Source organism: Ziziphus jujuba, chromosome 8 (assembly GCF_031755915.1).
Source record: "Ziziphus jujuba cultivar Dongzao chromosome 8, ASM3175591v1".
Taxonomy (NCBI): Eukaryota; Viridiplantae; Streptophyta; class Magnoliopsida; order Rosales; family Rhamnaceae; genus Ziziphus; species Ziziphus jujuba.
This window is the reverse complement of record NC_083386.1, coordinates 11655026-11674903: the sequence shown is the minus strand read 5'-3', so window position 1 is coordinate 11674903 and position 19878 is coordinate 11655026. Positions and strand designations below refer to the sequence as shown.

Sequence of the window (19878 nt, the reverse complement as noted above, 5' to 3'; positions counted from 1 at the left end):
ATACAGTTTAATGAGCATTTAATATAGCTTTTTTATTTATAACCAAATATTTATTAATTTTTTAATAAAAATTCTTTTTCAAGAAGATATATTATATAAAGTTTTATAGATTAAAACTCTATTTTTATCAACTATACCAAACGGATCCTAAGTTTGGCCACTAAATTTTAAAATAATCCGGTTCATTCTAACTTAGCAAATGGTAAGTCGGCATTTGTGTTAGACTGAGACAATTATGGTAGCAGGACCGCCATTCTAGTTTTCCTTTCTTTTTTTTTTTCTTTTTTTTTCAAATATCTCTACACTGCCAGTCAAATTTAGTTTTCAATTTTTGTATCAAATTTAATTAGTTAGTATAGTTTTTAATTTTTGTATCAAATTTAGTCTATTTGTTTGACTTTCCCGATTAATTGCAACTCAAATTTATGTTGAGTGTTTTATTGTTTTTCATCACTATTTTGTTTTGGCTGGACCCTTTTTTTCCAGATTTAAGTTTTTATATTTCATATGGGAATGGTACTGACAGGGACTCTGCCTTTAGATGCTAAGAGAAATGTATAGGAGTATTTTGATGTGGCCAAAGCCTAACATGGAATGTTGCCAAGCCCAAGCCTAACCTGGAATGGTATAGAATAGCTTGTTCGTTGGACAATTTTATAAATATTTTGTTCTATAAGCAACAAACATATTCATTTCCTGTCTAAGGCTCTTTAAGGTTCTAAATCTGTTTTTTGAAATGTTTAGATAATATTTAAAAAGTTTTTCTAGCTTCCAGAAACACTTCTAACTAAAACCAATAAAGAATAACTTACATGATAATTTGCTTTTTTATTTTGAAATTAAACTCAAATTAAATTGACACCATCGCAATTAATTTTACTTAATCAAATAGATATGTACAACAAATTCAATTTTTTAATTAGTTTATTGTATATTTAGTTTTTTTTCTTCTTTTTTTTACAAAATTGATGTTTTTTTTTTGATAAAGTATATTTAGTTTATCAATATTTATACAATAGACTAGATTAATAGAATATAATACATTGAATACATTCAATAACATTTTACAATTGCAATAAATTTGACTTATTCAAATACGTATATTCAATGAATTTAATAGTTTAATGTATCTCTTTAGATGATTATGCTTATCAAAAAGGCTAGACTAGTAGAATACAATTAGTATTAATTGGTTAGATGTACTTGCATAAATCATAAATACTCTATAATATCTTTTTGATATAAATCATGGAATTTTATTTCAGAAGAGACTGAATTACATAAATCGTCCAGAACCAAAGAAAGCAACCAGCCCTTTCAATGCCCAAGATTCAGAATTACTTAATGAAATACTCCATAAAATTAGTAAAAGACTTCAAGATATTGTTGGTACTTTTGTATTTATCCAAAATATATCAAGTTTTTTTTTTTTTTCATACGTAAATGAATAAAATATTTCCACTTTTTTGTTTTTTGTTTTTTTTTGTTTCTTTTGTTTTTTTGTTTTTTTTTTTGTTTTGTTTTGTTTTTTTTTTTTTTGTTGCACAATCAAATATTCAACTTTGCCTTCATTTTGGCCTCCAAGATATTTTGTTTATTCGTTATCTGCTTCTATCCATGTGACTCGGGATAGTATTTGTATGGCATTTTTTCGCCAGATTTGGATTGTCTATGTTTGTGTGTGGATTTGTCACTATAAATAAAAATAGAGAATTAAATAAAGTATAATAACAATAAGTATTGCAAAAAATAAATCTGATTAAACTATGCTTACTGTATTAATTTGCAGAGAATAATTAAATTAAAAGTTATTTTAATATCTAAATAAACAGGACTTTAAACATCAATCAACAAAACGAGACAATAAAATAAAAATCAAACTCTTTCAAGAAATAAAGAGATATGACATAAACTAAAATTAATTAGGAGGAAACATGGTAAATTAAATGTCAGCTACTAGAAGTTGAGAGAGGTTCCCTTATTGTAGCATCTTCATATTTGTAATCTTTTGACTGCTTGGTTGAATAAGGAAAATTCATGAATTAAAACATCAATCCATAATTTTGCGAACACACATAATTTTGTAGATCTGCAAGTATAAGTCAAAGATGCCAACTATCCTAAATCATAATTGGTAATGATATAAGATACACTACGCAAAAATTGATATCTAGCGATACTCACTTAGCAACGCTACGAAATAAATGGGTCTGAAAAAATAAAACCGTGACTCTAAGGTTAACGAGTCAGTAAAAATTTAACAAATATATGACGCATCCCAAAACAATTGATGTTAAACGGTCGTTACAAAAAACAACATGCGACACATCCATTAAGAGTCGCTGAATGTGCAGCTGAACAGACTCATTTTTAATATTGTGCATATATTTTATCTGAATTGTATTGTTTAAATGCTAGACTTATGAAAAATGATTAACCATCCACTTATCTATGTTTATATAATAACAAAATTTAATTATACGAGGTTGTTGTTCAATTATATAATTTTTCATGTATAGTTTATTCTTGCAAATCTCTTAAATAGTATTCTTTTTTTTTTTTTTTTTTTTAAGATATTGGCAACAGGCGACGTACAAAAATCATTCCGAGTCGCCTGTTCTCCTTTTTTCTATATTTTTTTAAATCAATATGATTATCTTTAAAACTTCAATAATCAGTGAAAATATTTTAGCAACATAATTGAGCTGGTTTTTTTTTGAAAACAAAAATATAGGTAACAGGTGATGCACAGTCTTCTTTATGCTTCACCTGTTCTTTTTTTTTTTTTTTTTTTTGGTTCTTTTAATAAATATAATGTTATTTCAACTTCAAATAACCAGTGAAAATATTAGAGCAACATAACTGAACTGGTTTTTTTTTAAGATATTGGTAACAGGCGACGCACAGGCTTCATTGTGTGTCGCCTTTTTTTTTAATCAATATAATTTTATTTCAACTTCAAATAACCAATAAAAATATTTAAGGAACATAACTGAGCTGTTTTTTTTTTTTTTTTTAAATATAGGTAACAAGCAACCCATAGTCTTCTTTATGCTTCATCTATTCTCTTTTTTTTTTTTTTTGTTCTTTTAATCAATCTAATTTTATTTCAACTACAAATAACTAGTGAAAATATTAGAGCAACATAACTAAGCTCTTTTTTTAAATTTTGTTTTTAAGATTTTGGTAACAGGCGATGCACAATAAAGATTATGCATCGCCTGTTCTCTCTTTTTTCTTTTTTTTGGTTCTTTTAGTCAATCTAATTTTATTTTAATTACAAATAACCAGTGAAAATATTAGAGCAACATAACTAAGCTGGTTTTTTTTTTTTTTTTTTTTAGATTTTGGTAATAGGCGACACACACAATGAAGATTGTGCGTCACCTGTTCTCCTTCTTTTTTTTTTTTTTTGGTTCTTTTAGTCAATCTAATTTTATTTCAACTACAAATAACCAATGAAAATATTAAAGTAACATAACTGAGATTGTTTTTTTTTTTTTTTTTTTTAAGATTTTGATAATAGGCGACACACATTGTGCATCTCTAATTCATAATAGGCGACGCACATTGTGCGTCTCCAGTTACCAATATCTTTTTTTTTTTTTTAAAAAAAAAAGAGCTCGGTTATGTTGCTCTAATATTTTCACTAGTTATTTGTAGTTAAAATAAAATTAGATTGATAAAAAAACCTAAAAAAAAAAAAAGGAGAACCGACGACGCACAATTGTTACCAAAATCTAAAAAATAAAAAATAAAAAAATGAACCAGCTCAGTTATGTTGTTCTAGTATTTTCACTGGTTATTTGTAGTTGAAATAAAATTAGATTGATTAAAAAAAACAAAAAAAAAAAGAGAACAGGCAACGCATAAAGAAGATTGTAGGTCGCCTGTTACCTATATTTTATTATAAAAAAAAAAAACAGTTCAGTTATGTTGCTTAAATATTTTCACTGGTTATTTGAAGTTAAAATAAAATTAGATTGATTAAAAAAAAAAAAAAAGGCGACGCACAATGAAGCGTGTGCGTCGCCTGTTACCAATATCTTTATAATAAAAATTAAAAAAAAAACATCTTAGTTATGTTGTTATAATATTTTCAATAGTTATTTGAAGTTGAAATAACATTAGATTGATTAAAAGAATAAAAAACAAAATCATCTCAACAACTGCATTGCCTTTTATTTTTTTCAATTTTTTTATTTACAAATATACAAACCCATAAAAAAAATAAAATCAAATAGGGCTATGCCAAAAATTGAACCCAAAACCTCTTACACTCTCAAGGAATCACTACAACACCAGACCAAATAACTTGGTGTAATAATAAAACAAGAATTAGTTAATATCATTTTAGGTGATGCATTGTTTTAACAAAGAGTTGCCAAATAGATGAAAAGGCGATGCATATTTCAACAACTGCATCACCTTTTCTTCTTCTTTTTTTAAATTTTTTTATTTAAACATGTACAAACCCATAAATAAATAAATAAATAAAACAAGAATTAGTTAATATCATTTTAGGTGATGCATTGTTTTAACAAAGAGTTGCCAAATAGATGAAAAGGCGATGCATTTTTCAACAACTGCATCACCTTTTCTTCTTCTTTTTTTAAATTTTTTTATTTAAACATGTACAAACCCATAAATAAATAAATAAATAAAACCAGATAGGATTATGTCAAGAATTGAACCCAGGACCTCTTACACTCTGAAAGAATCATCACACCATTAGACCAAATGACTTGGATGTAATAATAGAATAAGAACTAGCTAATATAATTTCAGGCGACAAATTCTTTTAAGAAAGAGTCGCCAAATAGACAAAAAGGTGACGCATTTGTCAACAACTGCGGTGCCTTTTCATTCGAACAATTTTTAACTTTTTTTGAATTTGAAAGTTGTTTTTAGTAATTTTTTTAATTTTGCAAATATACTTTTTTTTTTTAATTTGTAGACGAGCAATCAACAAAACTAATTAAAGATTAAAAAAATAATAATAAAACATAGAATAGGCAACGGGATTTAATGGAATTGCATCTCCTGTTCCTTCAATTTTTTTTTTTTTAAGAAAAAGCAATTTAATAGACTTTCAATTTTTAAAAACAAGTAAGCTATCATTGACCACAAATACATGAAAGTTAAGCTCATTTAACATACTTATGTAGATAAATTGATCAATAAATGCTTGTTGAATTAGAATTCTATATTCGGTACCCTATCTCAAATTAGGTCTTGAGATATTTTGTGTCTCGTCTATACACACACACACATATATATATATATATGAATAACTGAGAAGAGCATTGAAAAAACTATTTTCTGCTTTTAGATCAATGAAATTTATGTTCATTGGATTGCTACATGAATATATTTGTAGATGAACAATTAAAAAACTATTTAAAGATTATAAAGAAAATATAAAAATTAGAACAGGCAATGTTTTTCGACCATAATGTGTCGCTTGATCCCAAAATTCAAGAACATGCGACCCTTCTTGAAGAGAATGTGTCGCTTGTTCTCTCAATTAAAAAAAAAACAAAAATTTTAAAAGACATGCAAATTTTATAAAGAATAAAGGTGTACTTGAAAAACAGAAAAATAAACAGTAATCTTTGATATTTTGCTTCGCATTTTTAAAAAATATTTTCAGTTTTTATTTGTAGATGAAAACTAAAAAAATTAATCAAAGAAAAAAAAATGAAATTGAGAAAAAAAGTGCATTTTTGCCATTTTTAAAAAATTTTTGGCGGATTTTAAATTTTTTACGCGCGCCTTTGAATCTCTTTTCTTTTTTAAAACTATATCAAATACACTATCTAATAGATATGAGATTTGGAAGCAATCTAAGAGAGACTTGAAAAGTGGGATATTTTGAATTTCATTTTTCATTTGCCTATGTTGTCATTGGTCGAGAAGCTGGATTTCTCTGTGTTACGTGATTTTCTGGGTTTCCTCTTTCTTTGTCTCCATCGTTTAGGTGAGTTTCTTTTTTCTTTGTGGTTGGCGGAGACATGTGGTGGGTTGGGTTTTTTTTTATTTTTTTTAATTTTTAATTTTATTTTAACTGCAAGTTAGGTTTGTTGGGTTTTATTAATCTTGCTTTTGTAGAAATTTTGTTTGTGATATTGCTTGACATTGTTTTGCTAAGTTCAACAAGTATTTTATATTAAAGATCAACTTCATTCGAGATGGTCTGTTGTTTTAATTTCACCACAACATCGTACTTTTGTTGAAGAGATGTTCTTGGAGATACTATGATGGCTCACAATTCATTTATTATATAATTGCTAGGTATTGATTAAAATGATAATGAAGATGAATGTGAGAGTGATTATGTTTGTAATGACTGCAAGGGTATATGGATAAACAATATCTTATAAATAAATTGGTACGTATATTTATTAACTTATGTTTTAAGTAATATTTATAACATTTATTATTATTCATTTAATTATTTTTTTGATATGCTTCATTATATGTTTTCCACTTTTAACTAGGAGAAATGCGCCTCGCCAAATTTTAAGAACGATGGTAATATTCTTTAAATTTTCATTTACTGAATTACAAATTTAATAATGATTAATATTTTATTTATTTTGCATAAGTGTTTATAACTTTTTTAATTTTTCCATCTGCAGTATAAGGGTGTAATATCGTCAACAAGAGGATGTTAACTTCCATCTCAATGAGTGTATGATCATGGAAGTTTAATTAATATTAAATTTGTTATGAAAAAATACAATAGTTTACAATTTATTTGTTATAAAAAATATTTATGTTAAATTTTTGTATTTAAATTATTTTGGATGAAGCTAGTTTTATTTTTTTTGTATTTTAATTATTTTTATATTTTTACTATTTTAATCACTTTTCACAAAATTTAAAAAAAAGAAGGGGCGACACATTAACGCATAACAACGTCGTCTAACATATTTGGTGACCTTTAATTGCCTATTTTTAACGACTCATATATTTAGCGATGCTTTAAAATAAGTCGCTAATAGCTTTTTTAGCAACTCTCCCTAACAGCGTCGCTAAATAATGCGTTGCTATAAGTGGACTATCAAATCTAACAAATTACTAAGAGGGTCGCTAAAAGCTTCGATGCGTCGCTAAATAGGTGACTCTATTAATGTATCGCTAAATATGTGACTCATTAGCGATGAATATATTTAACAACGCTCTATGAAATAGTCGCTAATATATTTTTAGTGACATTGTGATGAAGCATCGCTAAATAATGCGTCACTAAAAATCAATATTATTGCACTAAAAAGTCAAAGATAGACGACTCTCATACTGCATCATTTGTTGTCTTATGGTTTTAGCGCAGGACGCTAGGCGACGCCATGTAATACGTCATTATTTATTTTGTGTGACACATTTATTGTGTCATTTATCAATGCGATTCTAGTAGTGATATATTGTTAAGCAAAAATTAATTCCATTCCCCTACCCCTTCCCAATATTAATCTAAAGAAAAAAATATATATATATGAAAAAGAAACAAACTATCCTTGCATTGCCGCTACAGCATATAATTTTATTATAAACCAGCAAATTTACTCCAGAACAAGAGTAAATTGTATATGCAAATCTTTTAATTTGCATAATTTCCCTTCAGCTCTAGCTGATCAATCTATTCTCTCATACATGCACCACCATTTCATGGTGCAATATAGACAATGATGGGGCTCCTCACTTGAAAAGTACCATCATCCCACAACGAAGAAGCAGAGGAAATTAATCTGTCTAGTTTCCCTTCAAGCTTGAGGCTAAACGATAACTTTTGCCCAATAGATGTGAAAGATAAAATGCTAGGGCTAACAACTACTTTAAGTCCTTTCGGGGCAACCAATTTAGCTTTATAAGTGGAATTTGATGGACCCACATTTGTAACTGTCCTATGGAAATGATTCTAAAGGTGATGTCGAAAGAGCAAAAGAAGATAATTTATGTCAGTGGGTGATCCACTAGTATTCACTTTGGAACACTTGAGTTTTTGATTCCCAGTTATAAGCTGCAAAATTTTGTCATCACTGTAGCCTGCTCCACACAAAAACTTTACATAGTCATGCTTATCAGCATCATAAACCAAACCAGGATAAAGAGCCTTAATAGGATTTATCAGGCCAGAACCATATTCGAATTCGGCATCAGGGTTGATCTTGGAACTCAAGGGTTTAGCTGCACGAAAATATATATATATATATATATATAATTTGTGAAATATTATTTGGCTAGCCATCGATTAATAGTACTACACCCTAAAAATAACTCCATTTTCATCATGTGTGGCCAATAAATAAACCTTGACAGTATATCAAAGGATTACTTAATATATAAGATTGTATTGAATTGGGTTAAACTGTACTATTTTAAACCTCTCTAGTTCAAATTGCACTCAATTTAAAATTGATTGGTTAATATACACTGAAAATAGTCCTCTCCAGTTTAGTCCAATCCACACCTATATATCAAACTCGGTGAACAACCCTAAACCAGTAGTCATAATGAGGATGTGATAGAAGCAGAGACCACGTAAGGTGGAATGATTTGATATACGCAGCCCCACCAGTAGCGCGTGGGCAAGCCATCGATGTTCCAAAAATCATATTATACCCTAATCCTTTAGCGCCTAAATCTGTAATTGGAGTGATTTGAGGCCACGCTGTTAGAATATTAATTCCAGGGGCTGCTAATGTGGCTATAGGAACATAAAAACGAGGTTGCACAGGAGATTAATTATTTGCTTAAAATCAAGCAAATTAATATACATTATTGGTAATAACTTGGTAATTAAGAAAAAAGTGTCAGTAACAAAATCAAGCTAAGAACATACTTTGAGAATATTGCGAGTGATTGGAATATTTGGACCTCTTGATGAAAAGGAAGGTGTACAAGGGGCCATCGAATCAGTAACCTCCTCACTTCTCGATATCGTTGTAACAGCGTCGGTATTAGTAAGGTAAGATCCAGGCAAAGCCAGATTGTCACTTGTTTCTCCAAAAATTGGGCCTTTACTTATAAAATCAGCGGAACCGCCCAAAAGCGGTCCTTCTCCATTTGAGTACTTATCGCAAACAATTTTACTCTTCACCAATTTCTTGTCCAACGAGTCTTTGAGGCAATATCTGCAAATTCATTACGGTGTATAATTAAGTTTCATTTCCGAATTTCTCCTATCCAACAAGTCTACTATACATATATATTAGTATCAGTCGGAAGCATGCAATTAATAAAATTATTATTTCATAGTTTTTGCGAGTTAATTAGATCACGCGACTAGCATATGTAGGGCTAGACCACATGGCCAACTTTTATGCTGACAAAAGTTATTTGCTAAGCTCCATTTGAAAATTTATATATATACATATATATATATATATATATTTGGACAGCCATTATTTGACAATTTATATTGAACGTATAGGTGGTATTAAAATTCTTATTGACTGTCATATATATTGCTTTTCGGTCATGTTGATCAGCAGATGAGTGATGGGCGGTGGCAAGCAGAGTGGAAATGAGAGTGAAGAGGAAGAGCCAGGAAATAGCCATTGAAGAAGTAGTGATGATCGATCGGGTATAATTTATGTGTTTGTTTTTTACTTATATATAACCTTGGAAAGTATGGCAAATTAATAATAATAAAAAAAATGCCTTATGTGCCACGGCCACGCTGAGAGTGGCCTACCAATATACCATTCCTTCAAAATTAAGCAAATGGCAGACCAAAAGTTGTGAATAGCAATTACTAAAAGTAAAGGACAGACTACAATGCTTGTAGACTTCTCCTAAAAGTAGACATGTCCTTACTAGAGAAAAAGAGAAATGAGAGAAGGTTCCATTCCCATTTGTCGAGTCATATTTTCTAATTGCTGGATTTGAAAGTTCTGGAACACTAATTTTCGCCCCGTATTCTTGTCACGAGAATCACATGATGTTGTGTGGTGTGGGGGACTCAAAATTAATATTGTTTCAATTCTACACTTCTATTTTGTTTCCTTTTTGTTTGTTTGTTTTTACACACTTCCTCTTGAACCTGTGATCTTGTGGTCATAACTCACCCACCTGACCACATGAACTACAAGGATGTAGGCTCTAAAGCATTCATTCACACCACACACATCTCTGTGCCACTTTGTATGCGAAATTTAAGTGCGCTCAATAGCTTTCAATCTAATATTTTTCAACCAAATGAAAATCTACTTCAAGCCAATTCACTGCTGGATCCAACGTAAGCCTGGCGTCATTATTAGAAAATAGGCATCGGAAGGAAAAGTAATGAGGACGAAAGAGAAAGGGAAAATAGAAAAGTGGAAGGACGAAAAATTGGGAATCTATTGGAAAGTATTTTTCCATAATTTGTTTGATATAAAGGAAAAAATTGAATGGAATGACAAGAGTTTTAGATATCAAATAACTATATTAACCTTTATTATGTAATTGTAATATAATTTGCAAAAATGTTATATCAATAAAAAGAACATTATTAATATGAAAATACCAAATAAAAATTATTATTATTATTTGCCATTAAAGGTGTTCACTTTCCAGCTTCATTCATTTTGACTAGGAAAATTAAAACAATCTTTTTTAGTCTCTGGATACGTAATATGATCATGTTATTTGCTACATCGGTGGGTAAACATTTTAGTGCCCATGCAATTGTTGTTTTGCAGATATATTTGACATTTCAGTACCTGCATGCAGGTATTAAATTGGTTTGTGAATTGATCCTTTTATGTGAATATGTGACAGTGAAGTTTTTTTCTTGTAACTATATTTTCCCTCTAAATAATCCAGATTTAAATGGAGAACCAAAAATCTAGAGAGACCATCCAATCTTATTAATAATTTTTCTAATTAAGGAGATGCAATGATAGAGACAAAGAATATAAAGTTTGGAAGAGGATACATGCTTCCAGTTAGTTTAGGATTAGTTATACTTTGTTACTTTTAACCTATAGAAATGTGAGATTTAAGCTCTCAATTTTTAAAAATAGTGATTGAAATCCTTAATTTTTTTAATTGTAGATTGGTCCAAGTTCCAAGTTGGTTAAAGAAATTAGTAATGAACAAATAATTTGTTGAGGGCCTAAATCACTACTTTTAAAAATTGAAGATTTAAATTGCAAAATGCTAAAAGTTGAGAGCAATATATACTCATAGACTTGGCAAAGTACTTATACCTTTAAAAGTATACCTGTAGATTTAAAGTTCAATTCTTGGTCTGAGTGAAAAAACCTGTAACACCCCGACCCAAACCACATCGGAATTCGTGCACGTTGACCGTTGACCGAGTGGGTCAAAAGTTGACTTTTTATTCCAGTTGAAATTTCTAGTTGACCATGGTACCGTGGCGAAGTGCATGATGCTCCAAGTTTGTAGACTAGTAGCACGTCGAAAACGGAGCTACGGTTTGGAAGTTATGGGCAAAACAAGTCGATGTGCAAATTGTCCAAAAGGTACCTGGAGTTGACTTTTTATTGTTGTGTAATTTTGTTTTGACTTTTGTATGGTTGTAAAGTACTCATCGATACGAGTTCATAGACTAGTGGCACGCTTAAATTGGACGTCTGGTTAAAACGTTATGGATGTGTGAAGTTCGCCGGATACCGTAATATTTTATTATATCTTGCTTAAGTGCACAATAACGCCATGTGTCGTCACTTGATTGGTCCACGTGGGTGAACAGTTTCACCCACGGTGGCTTTTATTTGGCAAAAACGTTGAGGAGGAGAGAGAAAAGAAAGAGAGGAAAGAGAGAGGGAGAGAGAGAAACGATCGGCCGCCGGACTCGACAAATTTTTCGGCCGATCCTTGCTACACGCGCTGGTCAGACGGGAGCGCCTCCCCATTTCCAGCCGAACCGCAAAATTTCACGACCGCCGGTCACCGTACGCGCCCAGACCGAGCCGGCGAAGCTCGGCGGTGATTTTTCCCCTCCACCGCAGGCCACCGCCGTTGACCCGTTTCCAGCCACTTTCAAGCCACACGCGCCTGACCGGTCTCTCACCCATGGGAATTTCGACCTACCCACCAAATTTCATGGCCACCGGACCTCCGACGCATCGGGATCGGAGCATTTTCCTACGAGGCGCCGAAAACCTTCAAACCCCGATCCCTTCGCCGTCCGGCCTCCGTTTGCCTCACCGTCTGTCCCGTTGGAATTCTCTCCCCTCGATCTACAAAACCCCCAAAAATCTCAGCCATCGGCCACCGCACGCGCCGCCGCTGGCGACGATTGCCGGTGACCGCAGCGACTCGCCGGAAGTCACTGTTCCGGTGAGTACCCAGTTGCACTGCCGGTCCCTGTCCACTGATTTCGACCTCCGGAATCCAAATTCGGCATCCTTTTCCTCCAATTCATGACAGTTTGGGAGAATTGAGGAGTCAAATCCTGAAAGCTTTCCAGCGAGATTCCGGCCACCTCGGGTCCGATCTCCGGGAAGTAAGACTGAATCCGTGATCCTCATCACTTAAGCTTCGATTCGGTATATTACTCGTAATTTTTAGTTGTCGTTTGTGTTCGCTCCCCGGGTACCCATTTGGGAGTTACCCGATTAAAATATTAATATATTTGGTTGGTGTACTGTGGCTGTTTTAGGTGCGCGTGCGGGTAGTGGAGTTGATCCTACGGAGGATCTTAGCTGATATACGCGCTTAAGGTGAGTGACCCACCTTTAAAAATATTTTGGGGCAATTAATTATATTTAATTGGTGTTTAATTAATATTTGAATTATGCTCATGTGGTGCAATTTAATTATGATTTTATTGTGATTTAATTTTAATTATTATGCATGAGCAAGGTATTTTCAGTAATAAATTGTATGTGGTTTGAATATTAATTTTTGGGCATAATTGGTTTAAATATTTTGAGAAATATTTGTTTAAATTGGTGGTTTAATTTTTTATAATTATGCCCGTGGTATATTATTTGTTGGACCGCGTGTTGCGAGAAAAATTATTTTTATTCGTTATCGATGTTTTCGTACCGGGTTTGTTAAAGGAAAATATGTGGGATGGTAAACGTGAAAATTGATATATTTCCCATGGTAATTTTGGAAAAACGGTACGGTTATAATTAATTTAGTAATTATTTTAGACGCACTCATACAGTATTGGTGTTCCGGTGTATATGTGGTTAGCGTGCAAGTATTATGTCTCCCGTGAGTTGCCATTGGACCGTGGGCAGGCAAGTTTGATATTGGCCACAGCCGCCCCCTTCCTTGGCCGGGATGAAGATTTCAGTAACGGTACTGTCGGGACGCCGAAGTGCCGTTTGCAAGTTTCTCTCTTTAACCCCCCCGCCAGTCGGTGCTCGGGACGTTGGGTATTGGAGGGCATCACTGGTATATGGTGTGGTGCGTCGAGTGTAAATTTTCAGATAAAATTTCAAACCCCAAAGTGTTAAAAAAAAAATTTATTTATTATATTTATTTACATTTTAATTATATTTGGGGTATTTATATATTTATTGTTTATTAAATTGTTTGATCCCTTGGTTTTTGGGAAATACGAATATCGGGTTTTGTGAAAATGTTTTAAAAAGGGAACATTTCCAACGGAGTGATTAGTGAGAGTTTTGAGAGAAATTATTATTTTCAACTGTTATTATTTATTTACCTATTTAATTGTCGGTATTAATTAAATTCCCTTATTTGTTATATTATTATTATTAAAAGTGTTCAGTAGCTAGGATCGCTCACTGAGATGATTAGCATATCACGTTTTTAAATTTCGTTCCTTTAGGTGCAAGGGGTGGTAGATGTTCTTCCGGAACCAACCAAATCTCCGCCGCTATCGTAGTTCGAGAAGTACCTTTGTACTCGTTCAATTCAGTTGTAATATTTCTTTCATCTTTGTTGTATTTTTCTATTAAATAGCACTTCATGAAGTTCTGTATACTATTCTGGACACTTATGTATTATTTATGCACTCGATTACTATTATTCCTGTGAAATGCTGTAAAATTTTGAAATTAATTTGTAGTATTGTGGGAGGAATAAGGGGATGAATATAGAAGTGTGTTTTAAGTGCAGGTAATTTGTGGTAAATCCAACCCTTAGGGGAGGTTCTGCCAGATTTTCCATTGGAGAGTCCGGTAGGGTTTCCTTGGGATCAGGGCTTGTTTAGGGTTCCGGTGAGGAATTTTGGATGGGTCCTGACAAAACCCCTCTCCCATGTTGTAATAAAAAACAGAAAAAGAGTAAATCCATGTATATTAATTCACATAAAAAAGAAAGAAAATCAATATATTAATTAGCCCGCCATATTCTTGTCTATAGATCTGTTTGGCACGGTTGTATTTTACTTTTCCATAAGAGAGTCAAACCCCTCTCCTATGTTGTAATAAAAAAAGAAAAGAGTAAGTCAATATATATTAATTCACATCAAAAAAGAAAATCAATCCTTTTTCTTGTCTACAGATATGTTTGGCACTGTTGTTTTTTACTTTTTCATTACTGAGAGTCAAAGAGCTGGAGAAAATGATTGATAATAATAAATTAATAAAGTTTAACAGAAGCCAACCAAATAATATTGTACACGTCATGTCATACACACTTCAGTCCAAGAAAAAAGAATTTGACCAAAGCAGAAAAGAAAAAAAGAAACTGTAGGATAAAATCGTTTAGCTACATTACAATGAATAATTATTCATAGCAAAATTCATTATTTTAAAGTTAAATATTATTATAGTGAAAAAAAAATATATATATATATATTACATGAGTATAAAAAAAAAAAAATATATGAGTTTTTTTTTTAAAAAAAGGACACTTTCTTGAAATAATACATGAGTACAGCTAAAAAAGCTAAAATTTTGTTTGAAAGATTTCAAACTTTTTCCATAAATTAATTTATCGAAAATCAATTTTTTATTATTATTTTTGATTAGTAATAAAAATTTATGTAACTACCCCTCCTTAAAAAAATCCAAAATTTGAAATTTTGAACGGATTGATTGATCAAGCTTAATTAAGTTGAACTTTTAAATAGGATTAAGTTTGACTTTTATTTAGAGTTTGATTTTTACTTTGATTCTTGTACCATTGCGTATAACTCACCAGCATGAGTTCATGAACCGGTGGCATACCTATTCTAAGTTACGGTTAAAAAAATTATAGTTTTAAAAATTTGTATCAAAAATAAAAAGTGCAATGACTTCCATGAGATGTATGTGTTTTACAATGTACTTATGCCATTGTCACCAACCATTTAGCAAGAAATATAAAAGTATGTCAAATAGTATATATAAGTTTTTTTAAAAAATGTAAGTCAAAGTTGAAGAGAGAGAATATAATTGGGGTTTAATTAAAAACAGAAAATATAACACTTTGCTTCTACTGGCGGACCTGTCAATCTCTGTTGATATTGTGACCCACCGTACTCAGTATATTTCTCAAAAGGTTATCTATTCTAGGATCACTCTTGTCAGCACCCGTCCAAAATTCCTCATTGGAACCCTAGACAAGCCCTGATCTCAAGGAAACCCTACCAGACCCTCCAATGGAAAATCCGGCAGAACCTCCCCTAAGGGTTAGACTTATCATAATTTTCCTGTACTGAAAAATACACTTCTATATACACCACCTTATTCCTCTCATTTTACTACAATTTGTTTCTACAAATTTACAGCACTCCAAAATAATAACAGGGAATCAATATATGATTCAATAAATATATGTCCAATCAGTATACAAAGCGTTACACAAATAAATTTGAAATTAATACAACGTCAGATAAAGAAGCAATACAAGATGAAGAGGAAAAAGGGAGGAAATGCTTTTTGAACTTTCGGCAATGAACTGAGACGTTGGGCTCGCTCCGGACGATCAACGTCTCCCAATCCTTGTACCTAAGGGAATGGAATTTAGAAATATGAAATGTTAATCATCTCAATAAGTGACCCTATCTACTGTACAATTATAAAGCAACGATCATTAGAGTACATTTGGTTAATTGAGAATAAATAAGTAAGTAAATAATAATTAATTGAAAATAATATTTTCTTCCAAAACCCTCACCATTCATTCCGTTGGAAAGGTTTCCCTTTTAAAACATTTTCGCAAAACCCAATATTTTATGCGCCAAAAATCAAAGAATAATTAATTTAATATATAATTAAATAATTCAAATACGAATAAAATGTAATGAAATATAGTAAAATAAATTTAGAATACTTGCATTAAAGGAATATAACATAAAAGAGAAATTCATAAAATTTGATTTAATAAATCAAAATAAACAGTACCAAAAATATAATTTAAATAATTACAAACAATCATGCAAAATAAGTGGTAAAAAAATACTATAATATTCATTTTGAAATATTCAACCAACCTATATAATATTTTTATGGCAAGATGCATTTTAAAAACATTAATTTAAAATAAATGACATAAAATATGAATAAATACATTTTAGAAAATGCTAATTGGAAATAGATGATAAAACAAATTAAATACATTTAATTTAAATGCTGCTTTATATTAATAAATACATTTTAGAAAATGCTAATTGGAAATAGATGATAAAACAAATTAAATACATTTAATTTAAATACTGCTTTAAAACTTTAGGATTTGAAATTTATATCTGAAAAATAATACTTGACGCACCACACTATATACCAGTGATGCCCTATGATACCCAGGTCCCGAGCACCATCTGGCGGGAGGTTAAAGAGAGAAACTTGTATACGGTCGCTTCGGCGTCCAGACAACGCCACTGCTTAAACTGTCATCCCAGCCATGGAGGGGGGCGGCTTATGGCCAATATCAAACTTGCCTGCCCTCGGTCCGATGGCAACTTACGGGAGACATTATAACTTGCGCGCTCATTCACATATACAATACAGAACATCAGTACTGTATGAGTGCGTTTAAAACAGATAACCAAATTTATTATTAAAATACCTAATTTTTCCAAAATTCACTGTGGGAATTATACCATTTTTTAAATTCACATTCCCACATTTTTCTTAAATAACACCAGCATAAATCCATCAATAATATATAATTTTTCTCATATCATAAAATCAACTAGGTAATATTTCAAGTGCATAAATATATATTTTGAGAGCACCATAACTTAAATTAATATTTTTCTTGAAATCTATAAAATCAAATCATACTAAAAATAATATTAAAACCGTATGAATTTCATATATAATTTAATTCCACAAATCCTCAATACCATAAAATAATTTCCACAATGCATAAATTTATATAAAGGCATTTTTTTATTAATCAAAATAAATTCACAACTAAATTCCGTAATAAATCAAATAATATTACTTTTACAATTCCTTTAAATATCAAATTGTCATAAAATCTAGATTTCCATAATTTATCAAAAACAATCATATATTTCAATTTATTCAAATATGGGCATCAAAATTTAATTCACAATTTATCTAGCAATTAACATAAAATAAAAACATTCAAATATTAAAATATTACAATATAATTAATCTAACTCCCAAAATTAATTTCGAAGGTGGGTCACTCACCTCGAGCACGCAATTAACCCAAGATTCTCCATGGGATAAATTCCATGATGCACACGTGCTCCTAGAACAACAATATTGAACAACTCAAATAAATTAATATTTTATTCGGATAAATAATACCCAGTACCCGGGGGGGGGGGGACTAACACAAACGTTAACCAAAATTTACGAGTAATATACCGAAACGAAGCTTATGGAATGAGGATCGCGGATTGAGGCTTACCTCCTGGAGATCGGACCCGTGGTGACTGGGATCTCGCCGAAAAACTCTCGGAATTCAAGTTCTCGATTCTCTCAATCCATCGCGAATTGAGGAAAGTGGACACCGGATTTGTTCAGAGGGTCGGAATTAGTGGGAAAAGATGGGTGGTGCAACTGGAAGCTCGCTGGAAAGTCGATTTCTCGACAAGCCGTCGTGGTCACCAGAATCCACCACCCCCGACGGTGCATCCGATGGCCACTGGCCGTGATTTTTGGTGGGAAGGTAGATTGGGGAATGGGTGACTCAATAGGGAGAAATTTGAGTTTGAAGTAATCGGCGCCACCACTGGAAAAAGTCTCGATCCGGGTGCATCGGCGGTCAGTTGGTCGTGATTTTTGGCTGGCTGGCTAGTTTTCAGGTGGGCTTCAAGCTAGGGTGGTGCGTGTACTGTTCTGATGGCCAGAAATGGGTGAACGGCAGTTGGCCGGTTGTGTTTCTCTCTTTAGCTCTCTTTCTCTCTCTCTCTCTCCTCCCTTCTTTCTCTCTCCTCTTCCTGGCTCCCATGTTTTGCCAAAATAAAAGCCACTCGTGGGTGACACTGATCACTCACGGGATTTGGCTGAAAATACGACACGTGGCATACACTGTTCATTCAAGTAAAAATATATTAAAATATTACGGTATTCGAAAAATTTTACATGTCCATAACTTTTTAACTAGATGTCCAATTTAAACGTGCCACTAGTCTATGAACTCATATCGACGTGTACTTCACAACCATGCATGAGTCAAAGCTCAACTTTGCATAAACAAAAAGTCAACTCCGGCATCCCTTGGACAGTTTGGACCTCAACTTGTTTTGCTCATAACTTTCAAACTGTAGCTCCGTTTTTTACGTGCTACTAGTCTATGAACTCGTGACAATGTGTTCTTTTTAACGGTACCTCAGTCAATGTGAAATTCCATCAGGAGTAAGAAGTCAATATTTGACCTCTTTCGGTCAACGACGGTCAAACCCAGTCAACCTTGGTCAAATTTTGGAAATTTTCGGTGTACTTCGGGACGGGGTGTTACAACTCTAGTCTGAATACACTTAACTTCCGAGTTCTTTTGAACCTTAAAGCCAACTAAGCAGGCTTAACTTTGAAGTTTTTTCGAACCCTAAAATCAACAGCTCTGAAAAAACTTCGGTGTTAAGAGAGTGATTATTGTTATATTTGAACTATCTCCTAATTTACACTCGGACAATGTGGGATTGAATACCAAGTAGCCTACCAATGCCATGCACTCGCCCACACTGACACAATCCACCCCCTTGGGGCATATAGCATCTTCATTGGCACTCTTCTGGCCATGTATAAGCTTTGATATCATTTGTAATGCCTCGCCTCTACTAGCAGATCTGTTGCTCTTTGCCAATATTGTCCCAAATTTTGTCATTGCATTTGGTATGATATTTTTTATTCAGAACTTTTGAGGAGATCATACATCATAAGATTGCTCTCACCTAAGCATATCTAACTTCGAGTTCTTTCGAACCCTGAAACCAACCACTCTGAAAAGACTTCGATGTTGTAAGAGTGACTATCATTATATTTAAACCATTCCCTGATCTCTACCTGAAAGATGTGGGATTGGATATCAGGTAGCCTACCAGTGTCCCACACTCGCCTACATTGGTCGTCATAGAAAATAATATTTTGACAAAATAGGTTAAATTTTTAAGTAGGCTAATGTAAATGGTTAGATTATAAATTACAAGGTTTAGATTAACTATCAAAAAACTTTGTAAGGGGAGTGCTCCCCTATATATATATGGTATTGATTTTTTCATATTTGATTTTTTTAACTTTTGTTTTTAGTAGTTTGAATCACATGACAATATTGTAATTAGGTTTTCTTGTGTCTAGTATCTATCAATTTTATTTAAGAAGTAAAATTAATTAGGTATTAGCTACAAAATATCTAGATTTCTAATGATGCATCACAATGCCAAACAGATGCTTTAGTGGTAAATATTGTAATTCAAAAGGCATTGGCTAAGGCTAAGGCATTGAAAATTGAGTTGGACAGCGCTAAAAGTAGGGTAAAAGAGGCTAAAACTGCCAAAGCTCAATGCCAAAAGAATGAGTAGGTGGAAAAGCTTATTAT

General features: G+C 32.1%; 1 protein-coding gene across 1 annotated transcript; it reads right to left on the bottom strand.

Annotated features, from left to right (window-relative positions):
- Positions 1-7669: 7669 nt before the first annotated feature.
- Positions 7670-19167, bottom strand: LOC112490994 (subtilisin-like protease SBT3). The gene is made up of 4 exons (XM_025071898.2): positions 19016-19167; positions 8846-9137; positions 7998-8116; positions 7670-7907 (listed from the first exon to the last, which is right to left on the bottom strand). Exons 1-4 carry the CDS (start codon positions 19165-19167, stop codon positions 7670-7672), a joined length of 801 nt encoding a protein of 266 aa, XP_024927666.2.
- Between the last annotated feature and the right edge of the window lie 711 nt (positions 19168-19878).

What these genes read in the sequence shown, in the direction of transcription:
- LOC112490994 (XM_025071898.2), bottom strand. Translation starts at nt 19,167, where the DNA reads ATGACAAAATTTGGGACAATATTGGCAAAGAGCAACAGATCTGCTAGT. An exon ending in GATTGTGTCAGTGTGGGCGA is followed by an intron (nt 9,138 to 19,015) that starts GTGCATGGCATT and finishes ATGAATTTGCAG; the next exon opens with ATATTGCCTCAAAGACTCGT. An exon ending in ACTGGGAATCAAAAACTCAA is followed by an intron (nt 7,908 to 7,997) that starts GTGTTCCAAAGT and finishes TCATTTCCATAG; the next exon opens with GACAGTTACAAATGTGGGTC.